The sequence below is a fragment of the Maniola hyperantus genome, chromosome 4, assembly GCF_902806685.2.
Source record: "Maniola hyperantus chromosome 4, iAphHyp1.2, whole genome shotgun sequence".
Taxonomy (NCBI): domain Eukaryota; kingdom Metazoa; phylum Arthropoda; class Insecta; order Lepidoptera; family Nymphalidae; genus Maniola; species Maniola hyperantus.
The window spans coordinates 1,721,060-1,737,614 of record NC_048539.1 but is presented as its reverse complement, the minus strand read 5'-3'; the positions used below and the strand labels follow the sequence as shown (position 1 = coordinate 1,737,614).

The 16,555-nt window shown below is 38.0% G+C and overlaps 1 protein-coding gene across 1 annotated transcript in view; it reads left to right on the top strand.

Moving 5' to 3' along the window:
- The first annotated feature begins 1,273 nt into the window (after positions 1-1,273).
- LOC117996943 (inactive ubiquitin carboxyl-terminal hydrolase MINDY-4B) overlaps positions 1,274-16,555 on the top strand; it is a 31,452-nt gene continuing 16,170 nt past the window's right edge. Inside the window, exons 1-4 of the mRNA XM_034985086.2 lie at positions 1,274-1,687; positions 10,748-10,833; positions 11,540-11,769; positions 14,996-15,179. Of these exons, the coding sequence (XP_034840977.1) occupies positions 1,522-1,687; positions 10,748-10,833; positions 11,540-11,769; positions 14,996-15,179 (666 nt within the window). The 5' untranslated portion in view covers positions 1,274-1,521. The remainder of the gene's footprint in view (positions 1,688-10,747; positions 10,834-11,539; positions 11,770-14,995; positions 15,180-16,555) is intronic.

The window sequence follows — 16,555 nt, the reverse complement described above, 5'->3', positions numbered from 1 at the left end:
CCTTCCTTACCCCGCTACCATCTTAGACTGCATCATCACTTACCACTAGGTGAGATCGTAGTCAAGTGCTAGCTTGTAATGCAATTTATTATATCTACCCTTTTTTGTGCACTAGATTTAAGCAGTTGTTGTACTTTGCAACATTTTCTTGGTTGAATAAATATTTAATATTAAATTTGAAAAAAAAATTAGTTGTGACGGAGTGCAGTATAGTCGAGTCTTTTTGATAGGTACATAGACTTAATTTCATGAAATACTAGCAAGTAGAGTAAATAGGGACGTTCTAGGCAAGCCCACTCCAACCTAGACTGAGTTTTAGGTTGGAATGCTCTTGCCTAGAACTACCTAGAACCTAAATGACTGCAGTGGCAGTGGTATCTTGACAGTAGTGGTATGACAGTTTCGATCAGTCTGTCTACGGCTTGGATTCATGTTTTATACTATCTCTTTGGTCTACGGCAAGACCAGCGTTCTTGGGTGATCTGTAATTAATTGATATATGCCCGCTCTACATTTAAGCGTAGGTGCAATCTTCGCCACCCATACGAATAACGCAAATTGTGATTTGCATAAGCATTCTGCGCCACATTGTGTGTTGGTGTTCACAGAATTATTCCGCCATTTGCGGCGTTCGCACCTGCACATTGTTTTATCTTTATGGCCTTCGTTTAAATTTGCGAAATCGAGCGGCACAAAGTATTTTCACCTTCACGTAACAAGCATATTTACGGAAATCGATCGAAACACCTACGTACATCACCTGAACAAAATACTTGTTCACCCAATATATATTTTTCTGTATCATTTGACCTTTATACTGACTATTGACTCATGATTACAATTTCACAGTCATTGTTTTGACCGTTTTATTTTTTTCAACAAGATACTTCTTATTCAACAACTTTTTTTTGACTATTGACTCATGATTACAATTCCACATTTATTATTTTGACCGTTTTATTTATTTCAACAAGATCCATTTATTATTCAACAACATTTTTTTTCTTTGGATTTACTTTTACATGTTCTTTGCTTAATTATTTTTACTATCCATCCCTTTTGAGAACATGTTTAAATTGTTACACCTAATCTAATTAATTTTTATTGAAATTATTTATTAAATCTAATTAGATGTGTCAGAGTTAACCAATCGCATTTGACTTTTCTCTTTTCTTCTAGTTATTAAAATTTTGGAAATATTAGTTTTAATAAAAGTGCCTTCATTGTTTGCAATAAGTTAATTTTAGCAATAATTATTTAATTTATATTAATTCATTTAAGTTAATTTCTCCTTTTTGACATTTCTCATTCATTTAGTTTTGATTATCGATTTTTATTTTGTGTAAGTTAGTTTTCTTTTATTGACGTCTATCATTAATTAAGTTTTGACTATCTTTACACTTGACATTCTTATCTCCTACAAAAAACTTTACTTCGTCATTCACTGTATTAAAGTCACCTATAAATAGAGTACCTACTTTGTAAATAACATTTGGCACAAGTATTAGTAAAAACTTTGCAATGGATCAGTTGACGAGATTTCTCGTGTACAACAAGATACCTATATCCAAGTATAGTATGAACTATGAAGCTATGAGAACAGAGAAAAAGCAACAGAAGGAGAAAGGTGGAGAAGTTGATAAGAGGCTTCTGCTACTGTCACCAGATCTTGGAAGAATGTCTGATGGTAAGTGTAGAATATTTAAGTTTTTAGTGCTCTAATTTTTAGTATTATTTAAACTATTATATTATTAAAAAATAAAGCAACATTAAATTAAAAGTAAAATAAATTAAATTAATTCTAATACCTCATCGAGACCACCGCAGCGAGGCATTGTACCCAAGATGCTGGCAGCATTACCCCTTTGGATGGCCAAACTTAATATTATTATATAATTCTTTGACCAAGATAGCGCCAGCTCTCGGATCCCTGGTTGACGATTTTCGAAATTTCCTGAAAAAAGAGCTCGAGCCCCCCGGGCCCCATGGCCCCAAGGTCTCCACACCAAAAGCAAAAGGCACGAATATGAAGCTCCCATCGAGGTTTTCATTTGAGCCTCTTGGCCCGTTCGGCACTGATTGCCGCTGCAAATTATTTAAACTTATTTTAAAGCCTTAATAGTCTAAGATCCAACTGCTAGCTGTTGCATGGTAAACTGATAACTATATTAATAGGTAGATATACAATAAAATTGAAATGCAAAAGGGTTGTTTTTAATCCGATAACAGCAGCTATTGACTACGATCTATGTGGGCAGTGAACGTAGCATGTCCGTGACATTTGTCCTTTGGATCGAATTTTGGCCCGTTATAGCCAACATCAACAGAGAAGATGCGTAGGAGATAATATGACCAGCTCCATATAATTATACTAGAGGATGCCCGCGACTTCGTCCGCGTGGATTTAGGTTTTTTAAAATCCCGTGGGAACTCTTTGATTTTCCGGGATAAAAAATATCCTTCCCCGGAATGTAAGCTAACTCGTAACAAATTTCATAAAAATCGGTTAAACTGTTAGGCCGTGAAAAGCTAGCAGACAGACAGATAGACAGACACACTTTTGCATTTATAATATTAGTATGGATTAATCTATCTTCTTCTTCTATCGCGCTTCTTCTACTTGAGGTCTTTTGACTTTACTACTCAAGTATAAGAGGCGCCGGGATAACCTAACCTAACCAGGTCTAGCTGGTAATGTGTGGTACAGCCTTAAAAAATAAACGTTTTTCTTTCTTTCTTTTTCTATCACAACCCATATTATGAATGCGTAAGTGTGTTTGTTTGTTGGTTTATTGATTTATCCTTTAATCACAGCGCAATGGAGTAACGGATTGACTTTAATTTTTTGCATGGGTACCTATAGTTAAATACCTGGAAAGTGACATAAGATAATTTTTATCCCAGAAAATCAAAGATCAAAGTTCATATTATAAGGGATAATGATAATAAGAGAACGTATACCTACCATGCCAACTACATAGACCACTGGTAAATAGCTAATCGCAGCTAGTAGTAGGTAAGTACCTCACGGCGCAATTACATGCTGCTTATCGTGTAGATTAGCTTGATGGAAGCATAATACCGCTTGTGGTACAAACTACAGACGGTTATATTGCCAATACTATTTGGAGATCAACTAACTATTTCTCAAAGAACTGAAAATAAATCAAAGGCTTTCGTCACTAGTACAATTACGAATCCTCAAGTTCTTTGGGCACATCTCAAGGAAGAGTGGTACCATCGAACACCTCGTGGTACAAGGTCGAGTGGAGGGCACACGTCCACGTGGGCGTTCCCCAACTAGGTGGACGGACTTAGTCCGCTCCACAACACACACGCCTGTCTCCGTGTGTGCACATAATGCCACCAACAGAAGTCGCTGGAGGGAAAATGCACTAGCAGCAGTGAAGAATTCATAGCCACGAACTCTGTCAAGAGTGAACGATTAAGAAGAAGAAGAAATTGGAGATCAGTCTAGCTGTACAGCGCGGAAATGCAGCCAGTATTCTTGGCACCATTCCACGCGGGCATGATTTGTATAGTACTAATTACTATACAAATTATGCCCTTGTATCTAATTAGATAGGGCTAGCTTTATGTTTTATTGTAGTACTAGCTTATGCCCGCAACTTCGTCCGCGTGGGTTTAGGTTTTAAAAAAACCCGTGGGAACTCTTTGATTTTCCGGGATAAAAAGTAGCCTATGTCACTTTTCAGGTCTTTAACTATACCTATGCAAAAATCATGTCTTGCTTACCACTAAAACTACGGTTTTATCAGGTTTTATCATTTAACAACTTGTAAAACTATGTTATAGTTACGTAATACAGTTTTATAACCAAGTTGTTTCAACCACCATTGATACAAACTTATCAAATAAACTTAGTTTTAAGTGCTAAAAGACATTGTGTCATTTTTATGAGCAAGCCATTGGATTCAGACCTCCATAAACTGAGAGAACAATAACCGCTAGAGTCGAACACTCGTAAAGAATTGTGACACGCCATTTTGTTCCTTATCGACAACTGGATACTGTACAAAATCTGTGATAGCCACGTGATAGCCTAGTGGTTAGGACGTCCGACTTCTAATCGGATAGTCGGGTGTGCGATCCCGGGCACGCACCTCTAACTTTTCGGAGTTATGTGCGTTTTAATTAATTAAATATCACTTGCTTTAACGGTAAAGGCAAACATCGTGAGGAAACCTGCATGCCTGAGAGTTCTCCATAATGTTCTGTACCAGCGTGGTATAAACTATGGCCAAACCCTTCTCACCCAGCAGGGTTAGCATGGGCGGGGATATAATTTTCTCCCCGGGGAAAGGATAAAATCTTTATCCCCTCCGACAGCTTTATCCACTCTCCGAGCATGGGCTCACGGGTGGATATAATTATCCACAGTGAATAAAACGGGGGACTTTTCGGTTTTTTGGATCTTTTCGTTTACCTTTATTGGGTTAGTGGTAATTGGTATTTGGGACCTATGTTGGGTTTATGTTGGGGTTCTCAACCATATTCCAAACATAACCCAAACACAACCCAAACATAACACAAACACAACCCAAACATAACCCAAACACAACCCAAACATAACCTAAACCCAACAGGTACCGCGAGACATGTTTTTATTTTTTAAGTTCTATGAGAATAAACTTAAACCCACGTCTAATGTCGAGGATAAAATTGTCCCCGAATTAGGGATAAACTTCTCCTCTCCCCTGTTGCCGTGCTTTGAGAGGTGGACAAGTAAATTTTATCCCTCGTCGGTGGATATAATTGGGGGATAAAATTTTTGTCTCCTGCCCATGCTAGGGGGGCTGAGAGGAGACCCGTGTTTTTTAGTGAGCTAGTGATGGGTTGATCTGTACAATAGAGCCTTATAATCTAACTGGCTCATGCTCGCGACTTCGTCCGCGTAGACTACACAAATTCGCACCTATTTCACCCCCTTAGGGGTTGAATTTTCAAAAATCCTTTCTTAGCGGATGCCTACGTCATAATAGTTACTTATCTGCATGCCAAATTTCAGACCGATACGTCTAGTAGTTTGAGCTGTGCGTTGATAGATCAGTCAGTCAGTCAGTCAGTTTTACCTTTTATATATTATTTAGATTTCTAGCATTCCATATCTGAAGGGTGCCGACGGTACCCTAAAAATCGGTGGAAAAAGTTGCGGGCATCATCACCATCATCAACCGATCTTGTAGGGAGACTCCCTCACGCCATGGTCTTGCGCCGCCTTAATCCAGCGGCTCGTTCAATGTCGCCTGTCCACCTAGTGGCGGGTCTTCCGGTGAGAGTTTGCCATTCTAGGACCTTCATCATCATCATGATCAACCCATCGCTGGCTTACTACAGAGCACGGGTCTCCTCTCAGAATGAGAAGGGTTTGGCCATAGTCTACCACGTTGGCCAAGCGTGCATTGGCAGACTAGCATGGTGGGACCCGCTAAATCTCCATCTAGGTCTAAATAATCTTAAACTGCCTCTTTCGCTTATCACTTGTATTGGGTATCTAAAAATCGCTGAAGTTAAGTCATAGGCTTTAGTCGGTAATTGGAGTTTCACTCATATAACACCTCTCTACAAGAAATCGGATCTAAATGTAGAGTTACTGAAAAAAAGTTATGAAATTGGAAAGTTGTTTAAAAAAAATTACAGCATTTATCACAAAATAAAAAGTAAAGTTATATAAAAAAATTCAAAAAAATATATACTTTGTTACTAAAATAACAAATTAAAATGGATGAAGATCACTTAGATTGGAAACCAAAAGGTATGTAACCACCGCACTCGCCGATCTATTAAACAACAAAATATAATATTATGTGTAGCTAAGTGTTTGTTTGTTGGTCTGTGGTTCAATCGTTCCGCAACGGAGCAATAATTGTGATTTTTTGCACGGATATAATTTAAAGACCATACCCCTTCCAGGTTAGCCCGCTATCATCTTAGACTGCATCATCACTTACCACCAGGTGAGATTGCAGCCAAGGGCTAACTTGTATCTGAATAAAAAAAAAAAAAAAAAAAAAAAAAAAAAAAAAAAAAAAAAAAAAAAAAAAGAACTGGATATTTATTAACTGAAAATTTTCATAAATCCTGAAACACGTATTCCTTTATTTTTAACGAAAAGCTTAAAAAATAAAAACCATGTCATTATAGGTGCATTACTTGAAAAGTGACGTTTTTCATATTACTAAGTAATTTTCATCCTGTATTTTAAACCCTTTTTGGGAGTGATATTTCCAATAGTCATGAAATTCGTGTTTTTTTTAATATTTTTAACGGAAAACATAATATGGATGTAACTTGATAAAATGATAGATTTTCTTACAAACTTTTTCCACCTATTTAGGTATATCGTTCAGGTAAAATAATCCCTTACTTATTAAGTGCCTGCGTCATAATTATTATAACGAACCTAATTCCAAGTGTCTAGCCCTAGCAGTTTAGAATGTGCGTTGATAGAGCATTTCGCCAGGAAAAATCTTTTTATAATATAAACAAATTAATAAACGCCACATCTGGTGAACAGCATAAATAAATATTTGCTCAAAAAAAATTTCGAGCAAATATTTCGGCACTGTAAACATACAGAATTTTTTATAGGCACGTATCATAAAATGCGTGCTGTGCTCATAAATTAAATCAAATATTTATATTTTATACAGTGCGGGTGAGTGTCGCTGACGTATGGGTGTGCGGGGTATCCGCCCGATTGCCATCTCAACCTGTCGCGTACAGTAGGGAGATTGTCTAAAACCTGCATCAATCATTATTACAATCTCAATTGTTCTGATTGGCTGAATTTGTGCAATTCTTGTTGCAACAATGCATTGTAGCCAATAGTAAGCGAGCGTTAACCAATCAGAGATGATTGCGATCGTGACATTGTAGCTGTCATTCTCCCGCAATCGCGCAGCTGGTCCATTCGAAAAATCAAATATAGCACTTTCGGTAAATAAATCGTGTACCAACGTAACGGTCTTTTTAAAATCAGCCGGCGCCATTTTGAAATATGGCCGCGGTTTATATTGCTTTAGCGCACGAAGAGCGGCACGATCGGTTCTAAAAATAAAAGATTAATTTCCTATAAGGTATGTTAGGTGGGAAAGCCTGAGGCTTCTATACAGGGGATATTAGATTTTGTTTCCGATTAAATTGGAGTCTTCTAGTTATTGCGTTTTATTGACCTTCTTATTGCTTCTTCGCTTGCGTGTTTCTGATTTGTTTATGGAACTATTGCCACCTCAGACTTGAATGTGAGTTTTCAGGTTAGGAAGGTTTTTTCGTAGTATTTGTTTTTTATTTGAAGAATAGCGCTTAGCTGCAATCAGATTTTGTGGCAAGTGATGATGCAGCCTAGGATGGATGGAGCGTGCTTGCATAGAAGATGACTATAATTTACTCTTGACTTGAAGGTATCCATAAAGGAAGCGTATTATTATTTATTATTATTTATTTACGTATTAACTTATTTTTAAAAACAAAGAACAGATAATAAATACAAGGTTAACAAATGAAAATAAAAATACAACAAAAACAATATTAAAATACTTATAATTAACTAGCTTATGCTCGCGACTTCGTCCGCGTGGGCTACAAAATTTCAAAACCCTATTTCACCCCCTTAGGAGTTGCATTTTCAAAAATCCTTTGTTAGCCGATGCCTACGTCATAATAGCTATCTGCATGCCAAATTTCAGCCCGATCCGTCCAGTAGTTTGAGCTGTGCGTTGATAGATCAGTCAGTCAGTCAGTCAGTCACCTTTCCCTTTTATATATATAGAAGAATACTTAGTAAAAGGCTTAATTTATACTCATTCAATCTTAATTTATCATTCATTCATTGTATACCTACTGTTTTTTTTATTACTTCACTGTTTTCGTTAGCCCTTATGTGATGCCAACCTGAACATCATACTGTCAAAACTTTCATACATAAATTTACAATGAACGAAAGTTACATGTACTGAAACTCAACAATCTCCACCCTTGCCATAACCTTGAAATTGATTGCTCTATGTTAAAAGCCTTCCTACGTGTTACATCGACGGATTGCACCGTAAATGCATCCATTTGATATCAACTACCGAGTCTGGTGTGACGTGTTCTAACACCAACCTTTATACAGCTAAAATATCCTTATACACCAAGACATTCGAGTCATTTTCGCGTAAAACTGCTGTAGGATTACATTGGTTTTGCCTTTAATCACAATTTGTGACCACCGTGCGAGTGATGTGATACCTACTAGATTCTTGAACGAAATCGTTTTCAGGCGATTAGATTTACTGCAGTGTGGAGGTGTTTTATGACGTTTAGTTGGTATTTTTTTAATTCTCCAAAATGCTTCGAAGTGTTGCAGAAAAAATTTTGCATGTTGAAGGTAGGTTCTTCCTTCCGCTTTTGCTTTAGGTACCCATTTTTTAGCAATGTATCAGTTACATCGAAACATCGAGTGCCCATTTTTAAAAGCTTAGGTTCGCATTTTATTTTTTATTTTCTGAATGGTTTTATTAGCTTCATGGAGTTTTTGCGAGTTTTATTGAGAAGCACAAAGTGCAAAGTAGTTTTATCTGTGAACTGGTAAACTTATAAACTGAAAACCGCATCGAAAATGAGAATGACATCCTAGATACAGGTAAACTAGTTAGTAGTCAGACCCACGGAAATGGCCAAGTTATAACTTGTGTTTTCTGGTTTAGTTATTAATATTTTTAAAATATTTGTGTGGTTTTTTACATTTTCATGTGCATAATAAATAAACTCACTAAATTTAGTTTTTAATTATTTTGCGTTTTTAGGAAGAGGCTGTTTGTATGTATTTCTGTTACCATTTCATCTAAAACTGTTAGATGTAATTTGTGCAGTTTTTAGCGTTGCGGGTTTTACGCAACCCATTTTTTTACTGATGGTCAAAGTTTAACCGTAACAGTAACCATATGTCATGTAACTGGACCTAATAGCCGACTTAGTTAAGAGTTCTCTTGGGTAACTACAATAATATAAGTCAGTTCCATCATATTGAAATTATAGGTCAAATAGGCATTACAATCTCTTCACGGTGCACTCATTGCATGATGAACGTACTTCTAGAATGAAATAAACACATCTACTGTCTACCCACTAAGTCGAAATAAACCACAGAATGCTTAGTAGATAATAGAAATGGTATGCTGTACTCTCTCATTATTCGTTCGTTTTCTTTGGACCATGATGCCGTGTGTTCACATAATTCATAGACTGTGGTATTTCTATTCTTCATATAACACCATCACTGGTCCACTACTGAGGATGGGTCTTCTCTCACAGTGAGAAGTGTTTAGCATTAACAAAATTTGCATAACTTTATGGAGAGCTCCTATGCATGCAGGTTATCTCTCGATGTTTTCCTTCACCGTTTATAACAAGTGATATTTAATTGCTTAAAATACACAGAGCTTCTAAAAGTTGGTAAGATGCGTACCTGAGGTTAAAACCTCTCAATCTTACTCCATGTATTAACCACTAGGCTATCACCGCTTGCGCCTTTTCTAGACTTATTCAAAATTCTTTGATCTGGGTCTAGGTCGGAATAAACACTTTAGTCCACAATTTTGTATCGTGACACGAATGCAATTACTACAAGCCTCACATTTCACATTCGCTCACACCTACTTCTGCTTTGGTTTATTCGCTTGGAATCAATTCCGTATCGTTTTGTTTCAATATCGCCTTCGGAAATGCGAGGGCACCAGTGGGGTTCGGAAACTTGATGCATTCACATATCGTTGCATACGCGTCTTTTAGTGCATTAACTGCATTAATAGCTATAAAATCTATTTCTTTTAATAACTTATGAATTTCCGTATCTTTTAGTACATTAACTTTATTAACAGCTAAATATTTATCTATTTATTTAACCATGCCGCTTAAACTTTATTTATAATCTTGTTATGACTGTTACTGATAAGTACTTAATTATTTATTTTCGTTGTTAACAATTTAAGACAATTAAATTAAAAAGTTTTACAATCAAAATAACCTCTTATTTTTTCTATTGGTTTTTTTTTAAATTGAAGGAATGATTAGGAAACACGCATTAGGAACATCGCAAGAGGAAATAATATACGGTTCGGTACTTTCTGGTTACAAAATACTTGCAAAACTTATGCATTTACTAACTGACCCATCCCACTTCACTCGTGTTGATATTCTAAAAAATCTTTAGTTTATTTGTGGGAGTCTGCGATGTAGAGGAAACCTACATGCAAAATCTCATGTTTTTAGATCTTGCTGATTGAGCTGTACTTCGACATGTCAGTCAGTCAGTCAGTTCCTTCTAGATAAACAAATGAACATTATTAACTTCCTAAATTAAGTTTTGCTTATAGTTTCTATACGTGATCAAATCAGAAATGAGGAGATCCGTACGAGGACTAGAGTAACCGACAGAGCTCAACCGGTTGCCAAGCTGAAGTGGCACTGGACAGGGCACATAGTTCGTACAATCGATAGACGTTGGGGTCCCAAGGTGCTGGAATGGCGACCTCGCACCGGAAGAGGTGGCGTTGGAAGACCCCCCACTAGGTGGACGGACGACATCAGACGAGTCGCGGGGAGCCGCAGGATTCAGGTGGCGCAAGACCGTGGCGTGTGGAAGTTCCTACAAGAGACCTATGTCCAGCAGTGGACGTCTATTGGTTGATGATGATGATGATGATGATGATAATTTAATAAAGTTTTTAAACTGATCTCACAGAACGTGTGCTGTACGCAAGAAATCGACAACCAGGGGCAAGACCTGCGGTGGTCGGAGGAACTCCAATAACAGAAGAGTTAGCTATCGTAAGTCCGTTTCTGTTTGATTTATTTAGAAACTAGCTAATGCCCGCGACTTTCTCTGCGTGGAATTAGGTTTTTTTTAAATCCCGTGGGAACTCTTTGATTTTTCGGGATAAAAAGTAGCCTATGTCACTCTCCAGGTCTTTATCTATAGCCATGCAAAAAATCACGTCAATCTGTTGCACCGTTGCGACGTGATTGAAGGACAAACCAACAAACAAACACACTTTTTTAATAAGGGTACTGATAATAAGGGTACTGATATCCTCAATATATTTACAGCGATGCCAAATGGCATTTCGCCATGAGTCAAAAAAAGTTTGCCAAATTAATTGATACTTAGGTACGTCTAATTATTGACTGTGCTGAGCAATCAGGCTATTGAGCAAGGTTGGTGCATTTTCAGCAATTTCGGTTTCGTTGCCGAATGAAGAAAGTGATGAAGGGATCTTGATAATTACTACACCAATTCAAGGTATACGTCCCGCAAATTGCTATTCCGCTGGAACCATGTCTCATTAACATCGAAATGACGTCATTTCCACGTCAGCCGAAATAAAAATATACCATCAGCTCCATCAGCTCAGCACGAATGAACTGGATGGGATACATTTCCAAAAACGTTTTGCAAAAAGCCGGCAAAAAACTCACCAGTTTTTCAAAAGTCAAAATGTAACACAAAAATTCATGTTTTCATATCTTTAAACAGAAAATTCGTGTAACCGCCTTCGGAACAGCGTCATGTCCTCCCCGAGGCGAATGGATCCACACTCCATTGGTCATGAGACCATCCGATCAGCCCTTAGGCTACGGCCTGGCTGCTCAACGGAACGGCACCAGATCTCTTCTCTCTGCTCTCCAAGCTCACATCATCAAGTGGCTGCTGTTTGATTCGAGGCCTATGACGAAGGATAATAAGTCTATGGAACCACCAGACAGGTCTGTACTAATCCTCTGTTCATGAGATCTTCCAATCAGCTCTTTGGATGCCAGATCTCTTCTTTCTGCACTCCAATCTCATATCATCAAGTGGCTGCTGTTTGATTCGAGGCCTATGACGAAGGATAATAAGTCTATGGAACCACCAGACAGGTCTGTACTAATCCTCTGTTCATGAGATCTTCCAATCAGTTCTTTGGATACCAGATCTCTTTTTTCTGTTCTTCAAGCTCATATCATCAAGTGGCTGCTGTTTGATTCGAGGCCTATGACGAAGGATAATAAGTCTATGGAACCACCCGACAGGTTTGTACTACTCCTTTGTTCATGAGATCTTCCAATCAGTTCTTTGGATACCAGATCTCTTCTTTCTGTTCTTCAAGCTCATATCATCAAGTGGCTGCTGTTTTATTCGAGGCCTATGACGAAGGATAATAAGTCTATGGAACCACCCGACAGGTTTGTACTACTCCTTTGTTCATGAGATCTTCCAATCAGTTATTTGGATACCAGATCTCTTCTTTCTGTTCTTCAAGCTCATATCATCAAGTGGCTGCTGTTTTATTCGAGGCCTATGACGAAGGATAATAAGTCTATGGAACCACCCGACACTTTTGTACTACTCCTTTGGTTATGAGACGTTCCAATCAAACCTTAGGATAGGGCCTGGCTGCTCAACGGAACGGCACGAGATCCCTTCTTTCTCCCCTTCAAGCTATGGAATCAGTTGCCTTCGCCCTATGCCTACGCCATTTTCATTCTGAGGAAAACCCCGTGCTCAAATTGTGGGCTAGCAATGCGTTCTGATGATGGTGATGATGTTACCATAGACATCGATTAATAGCAGTATACAACTATAAAATTACATTTAATTGCATAAGACGCACACTCCGAAAATTGGATAGGTATTTGACTACATCAAAAATAAATTATTTCTCAGTGATGATTAAATAGAGGATCTTCCAAAATACGTAAAATCCACGTCCTTTGTTAGTTTTAAGTGTAATAACCATTTTTAACCGACTTCAAAAAAAGGAGGAGGTTCTCAATTCGTCGGAATCTTTTTTTTTTTTTTTTTTTTTTTTATGTATGTTCCCCGATTACTCGAAAACGCCTGGACCGATTTTGAAAATTCTTTTTTTGTTTGAAAGGGTATACTTCAAAGTTGGTCCCGTTTCAATTTGGTGAAGATCTGATGAACATCTTCGAAGATAGATACTGGAACTCCTCAACGGATAAGAGTAAATTGCTCGCGATCAGTGTAATAGTTTAGTAAACAGTAGATTTTTAACCAGTCATAGCATAATTCCATGGGGCCACTAAAAATTGTAAAATAAAAATTTTTTACAAAAAAAATAAAAACCGACTTCGTTACACAAACACTAAAAATTGAAAAATAATTTAATTTATTACCGATTATATTATGTATACAAGAGTTAATATAGTTCCATAATAATATTTTTTGGGGTCGGTGCCAATGAGGTGCCATTGTGGAGTCCCATAAAAATATGAAGTCTAGACGATTCGCGCAGCTAAAGCTAATTGGCACCGGCACCAAAAAGTATTATTATGGAACTATATTAACTCTTGTATACATAATATAATCGGTAATAAATTAAATTATTTTTAAATTTTTAGTGTTTGTGTAACGAAGTCGGTTTTTATTTTTTTTGTAAAAATTTTTTAAATTATCGATTAAACTAAAAAAGTATGTCATTATGATGTGACGTCACATTCCAGTATTTCATAGAATATCGCATACTAAGTGCCCGTTTTGACGTTTGATAAAACGTTACTGATCTGACTAGTTGTCACATACCGTATTTGTGGTGCATGCCTGGGATCGAACTTTGGACCCCTCTATTAAGAGGTTAAAGATTTAACCACTCATCACCGTAGCATCCATCACACAGGAAATTTAAATTCAAAGGTATTTCACTGTAATGTTTTGCCAAAGAACAATTTATTTTTGAAGAACTACATTTATTCTGTGGTTTCGTCTGCGAAACTTTCCTTTGTACAGCAACATTATCATTTCATTTACATGACAAAGCTCCTGAATATATTGTGATAGGGTTCACACCTCTACAATAGGAACGGTCGTAAGCCTATTCAATTCCACCGGCATTTTCCGGACCTCGACAAAATAGCGCTAATTTACACATGGATTCTATATCCTCCGTGATTTTGCGGGATTTGATACATAATAGAGATGAGATATTTTCGCGAAGGAAAAGTCCATTTCCTATAAGATATATTATATTTGGAGATAGTAGGTAGGTAATAGTAATTGGGTCAGAGATTTATTTCTATGCGTGACACACAGACCACCACCTATAGACTCATATTAGCTGGACATCCGCGATCGCCAAGCCAAGATCACCTGCCTAAGCAGGTGCTTAGCACAAAAGTTGGCCCACGCCCGTTCGGTACCCTCATTCCGCACATTGTCTTGATTACGTGTCTTTTGATTGCACCAATCACAACAAAGCATTCTCGACTGTCCCCCCCTCAACTGTCGTACGATTTTGTTTTCATGCAAAACCTTGTATATGCGTACTCTTGAGGTCGAATTCTCTTTAGCATAACATAAAACAAGCTTTGAAGATTTTGGATTTCCGTATAGTCCGTAAAATTATTTAGAAATTTTCTTGAAGTGCATGTTACACTATAAAAATTATAAAAATATTCTGTAGTAGGCTTACAACTTTATTTTCTTAAAAGGACATAATACCATGTTTATTGTCTTAACCGACACTAAAACGTCGTACTAAAAGTGTACCAGCACAAAAGTAAATTCTCACATTCAATAAACAATGACAAAGCTCGCAGTATACTAAATTTTAAGTCCAGCAAATTTATAGGAGCCAAGTCACAATTTCGCCGGCACATCTTCACTTCACTGCAAATTTACAGCGCTATAACGCTTTATATCGGCTTTCACGATCAAAACCAATATGCTTTATATCATAATGGGAAACTAGCGCTTCAAGCTGCTTTATGAAATAACTTTTTTATTTGCTTTTAGGGTATTTTATGATAAAAGAAACCTTTACATCGCAATAGTTTGGGGAGAGAGTGGTGATAGCCTGATGGTTACTAGTTACTACGTCGGTGAACTTGTATCAGAATAATAAAAAAAACACAACTTTCAGCACTGAGCCAAGAAAGTCTCAAAACATATGTTTACCTGACGCGGTACCTAATTTTTTTTTTAAATTGGCAGTTACTTACGCCCTTCCGAAGATCGCCAAGAAGAAGCCTTATGGCGTGCTTGTAGCGAAGTGATATGGCGTTGCGGTGACGGGACGTCTTCTCAAACCGAAGCGAAGGTTACTGTTGCGCTACCAACGCCCACAGTCTACGTGCAACATAGCCCTCAGTACTACCAGGATGGGATTACTGAAATGGTAAGCTTCATGAATGTTTACTCTGTGTACGTTGGGAGAAAGTTACGAAGAATCAATGTTGTAATGTGGCATTGCGGTGACGGGTCGTCTTCTCAAACCGAAGCGAAAGTTACTGTTGCACTACCAACGACCACAGTCTACGTGCAACATAGCCCTCAGTACTACTAGGATGGGATTACTGAAATGGTAAGCTTCATGAATGTTTACTCTGTGTACGTTGGGAGAAAGTTACGAAGAATCAATGTTGTAATGTGGCATTGCGGTGACGGGTCGTCTTCTCAAACCGAAGCGAAAGTTACTGTTGCGCTACCAACGACCACAGTCTACGTGCAACTTAGCCCTTAGTACTACCAGGATGGGATTACTGAAATGGTAAGCTTCATGAATGTTTACTCTGTGTACGTTGGGAGAAAGTTACGAAGAATCAATGTTGTAATGTGGCATTGCGGTGACGGGTCGTCTTCTCAAACCAAAGCGAAAGTTACTGTTGCGCTACCAACGCCCACAGTCTACGTGCAACATAGCCCTCAGTACTACCAGGATGGGATTACTGAAATGGTAAGCTTCATGAATGTTTACTCTGTGTACGTTGGGAGAAAGTTACGAAGAATCAATGTTGTAATGTGGCATTGCGGTGACGGGTCGTCTTCTCAAACCGAAGCGAAAGTTACTGTTGCGCTACCAACGACCACAGTCTACGTGCAACTTAGCCCTTAGTACTACCAGGATGGGATTACTGAAATGGTAAGCTTCATGAATGTTTACTCTGTGTACGTTGGGAGAAAGTTACGAAGAATCAATGTTGTAATGTGGCATTGCGGTGACGGGTCGTCTTCTCAAACCAAAGCGAAAGTTACTGTTGCGCTACCAACGCCCACAGTCTACGTGCAACATAGCCCTCAGTACTACCAGGATGGGATTACTGAAATGGTAAGCTTCATGAATGTTTACTCTGTGTACGTTGGGAGAAAGTTACGAAGAAGCAATGTTGTAATGTGGCATTGCGGTGACGGTCGTCTTCTCAAACCGAAGCGAAAGTTACTGTTGCGCTACCAACGCCCACAGTCTACGTGCAACATAGCCCTCAGTACTACCAGGATGGGATTACTGAAATGGTTAGCTTCATGAATGTTTACTCTGTGTACGTTGGGAGAAAGTTACGAAGAAGCAATGTTGTAATGTGGCATTGCGGTGACGGTCGTCTTCTCAAACCGAAGCGAAAGTTACTGTTGCGCTACCAACGACCACAGTCTACTTGCAACATAGCCCTCAGTACTACCAGGATGGGATTACTGAAATGGTAAGCTTCATAAGTGTTTACTCTGTAATATTTATATAATACTAGCTTATGCTCGCGACTTCGTCCGCGTGGACTA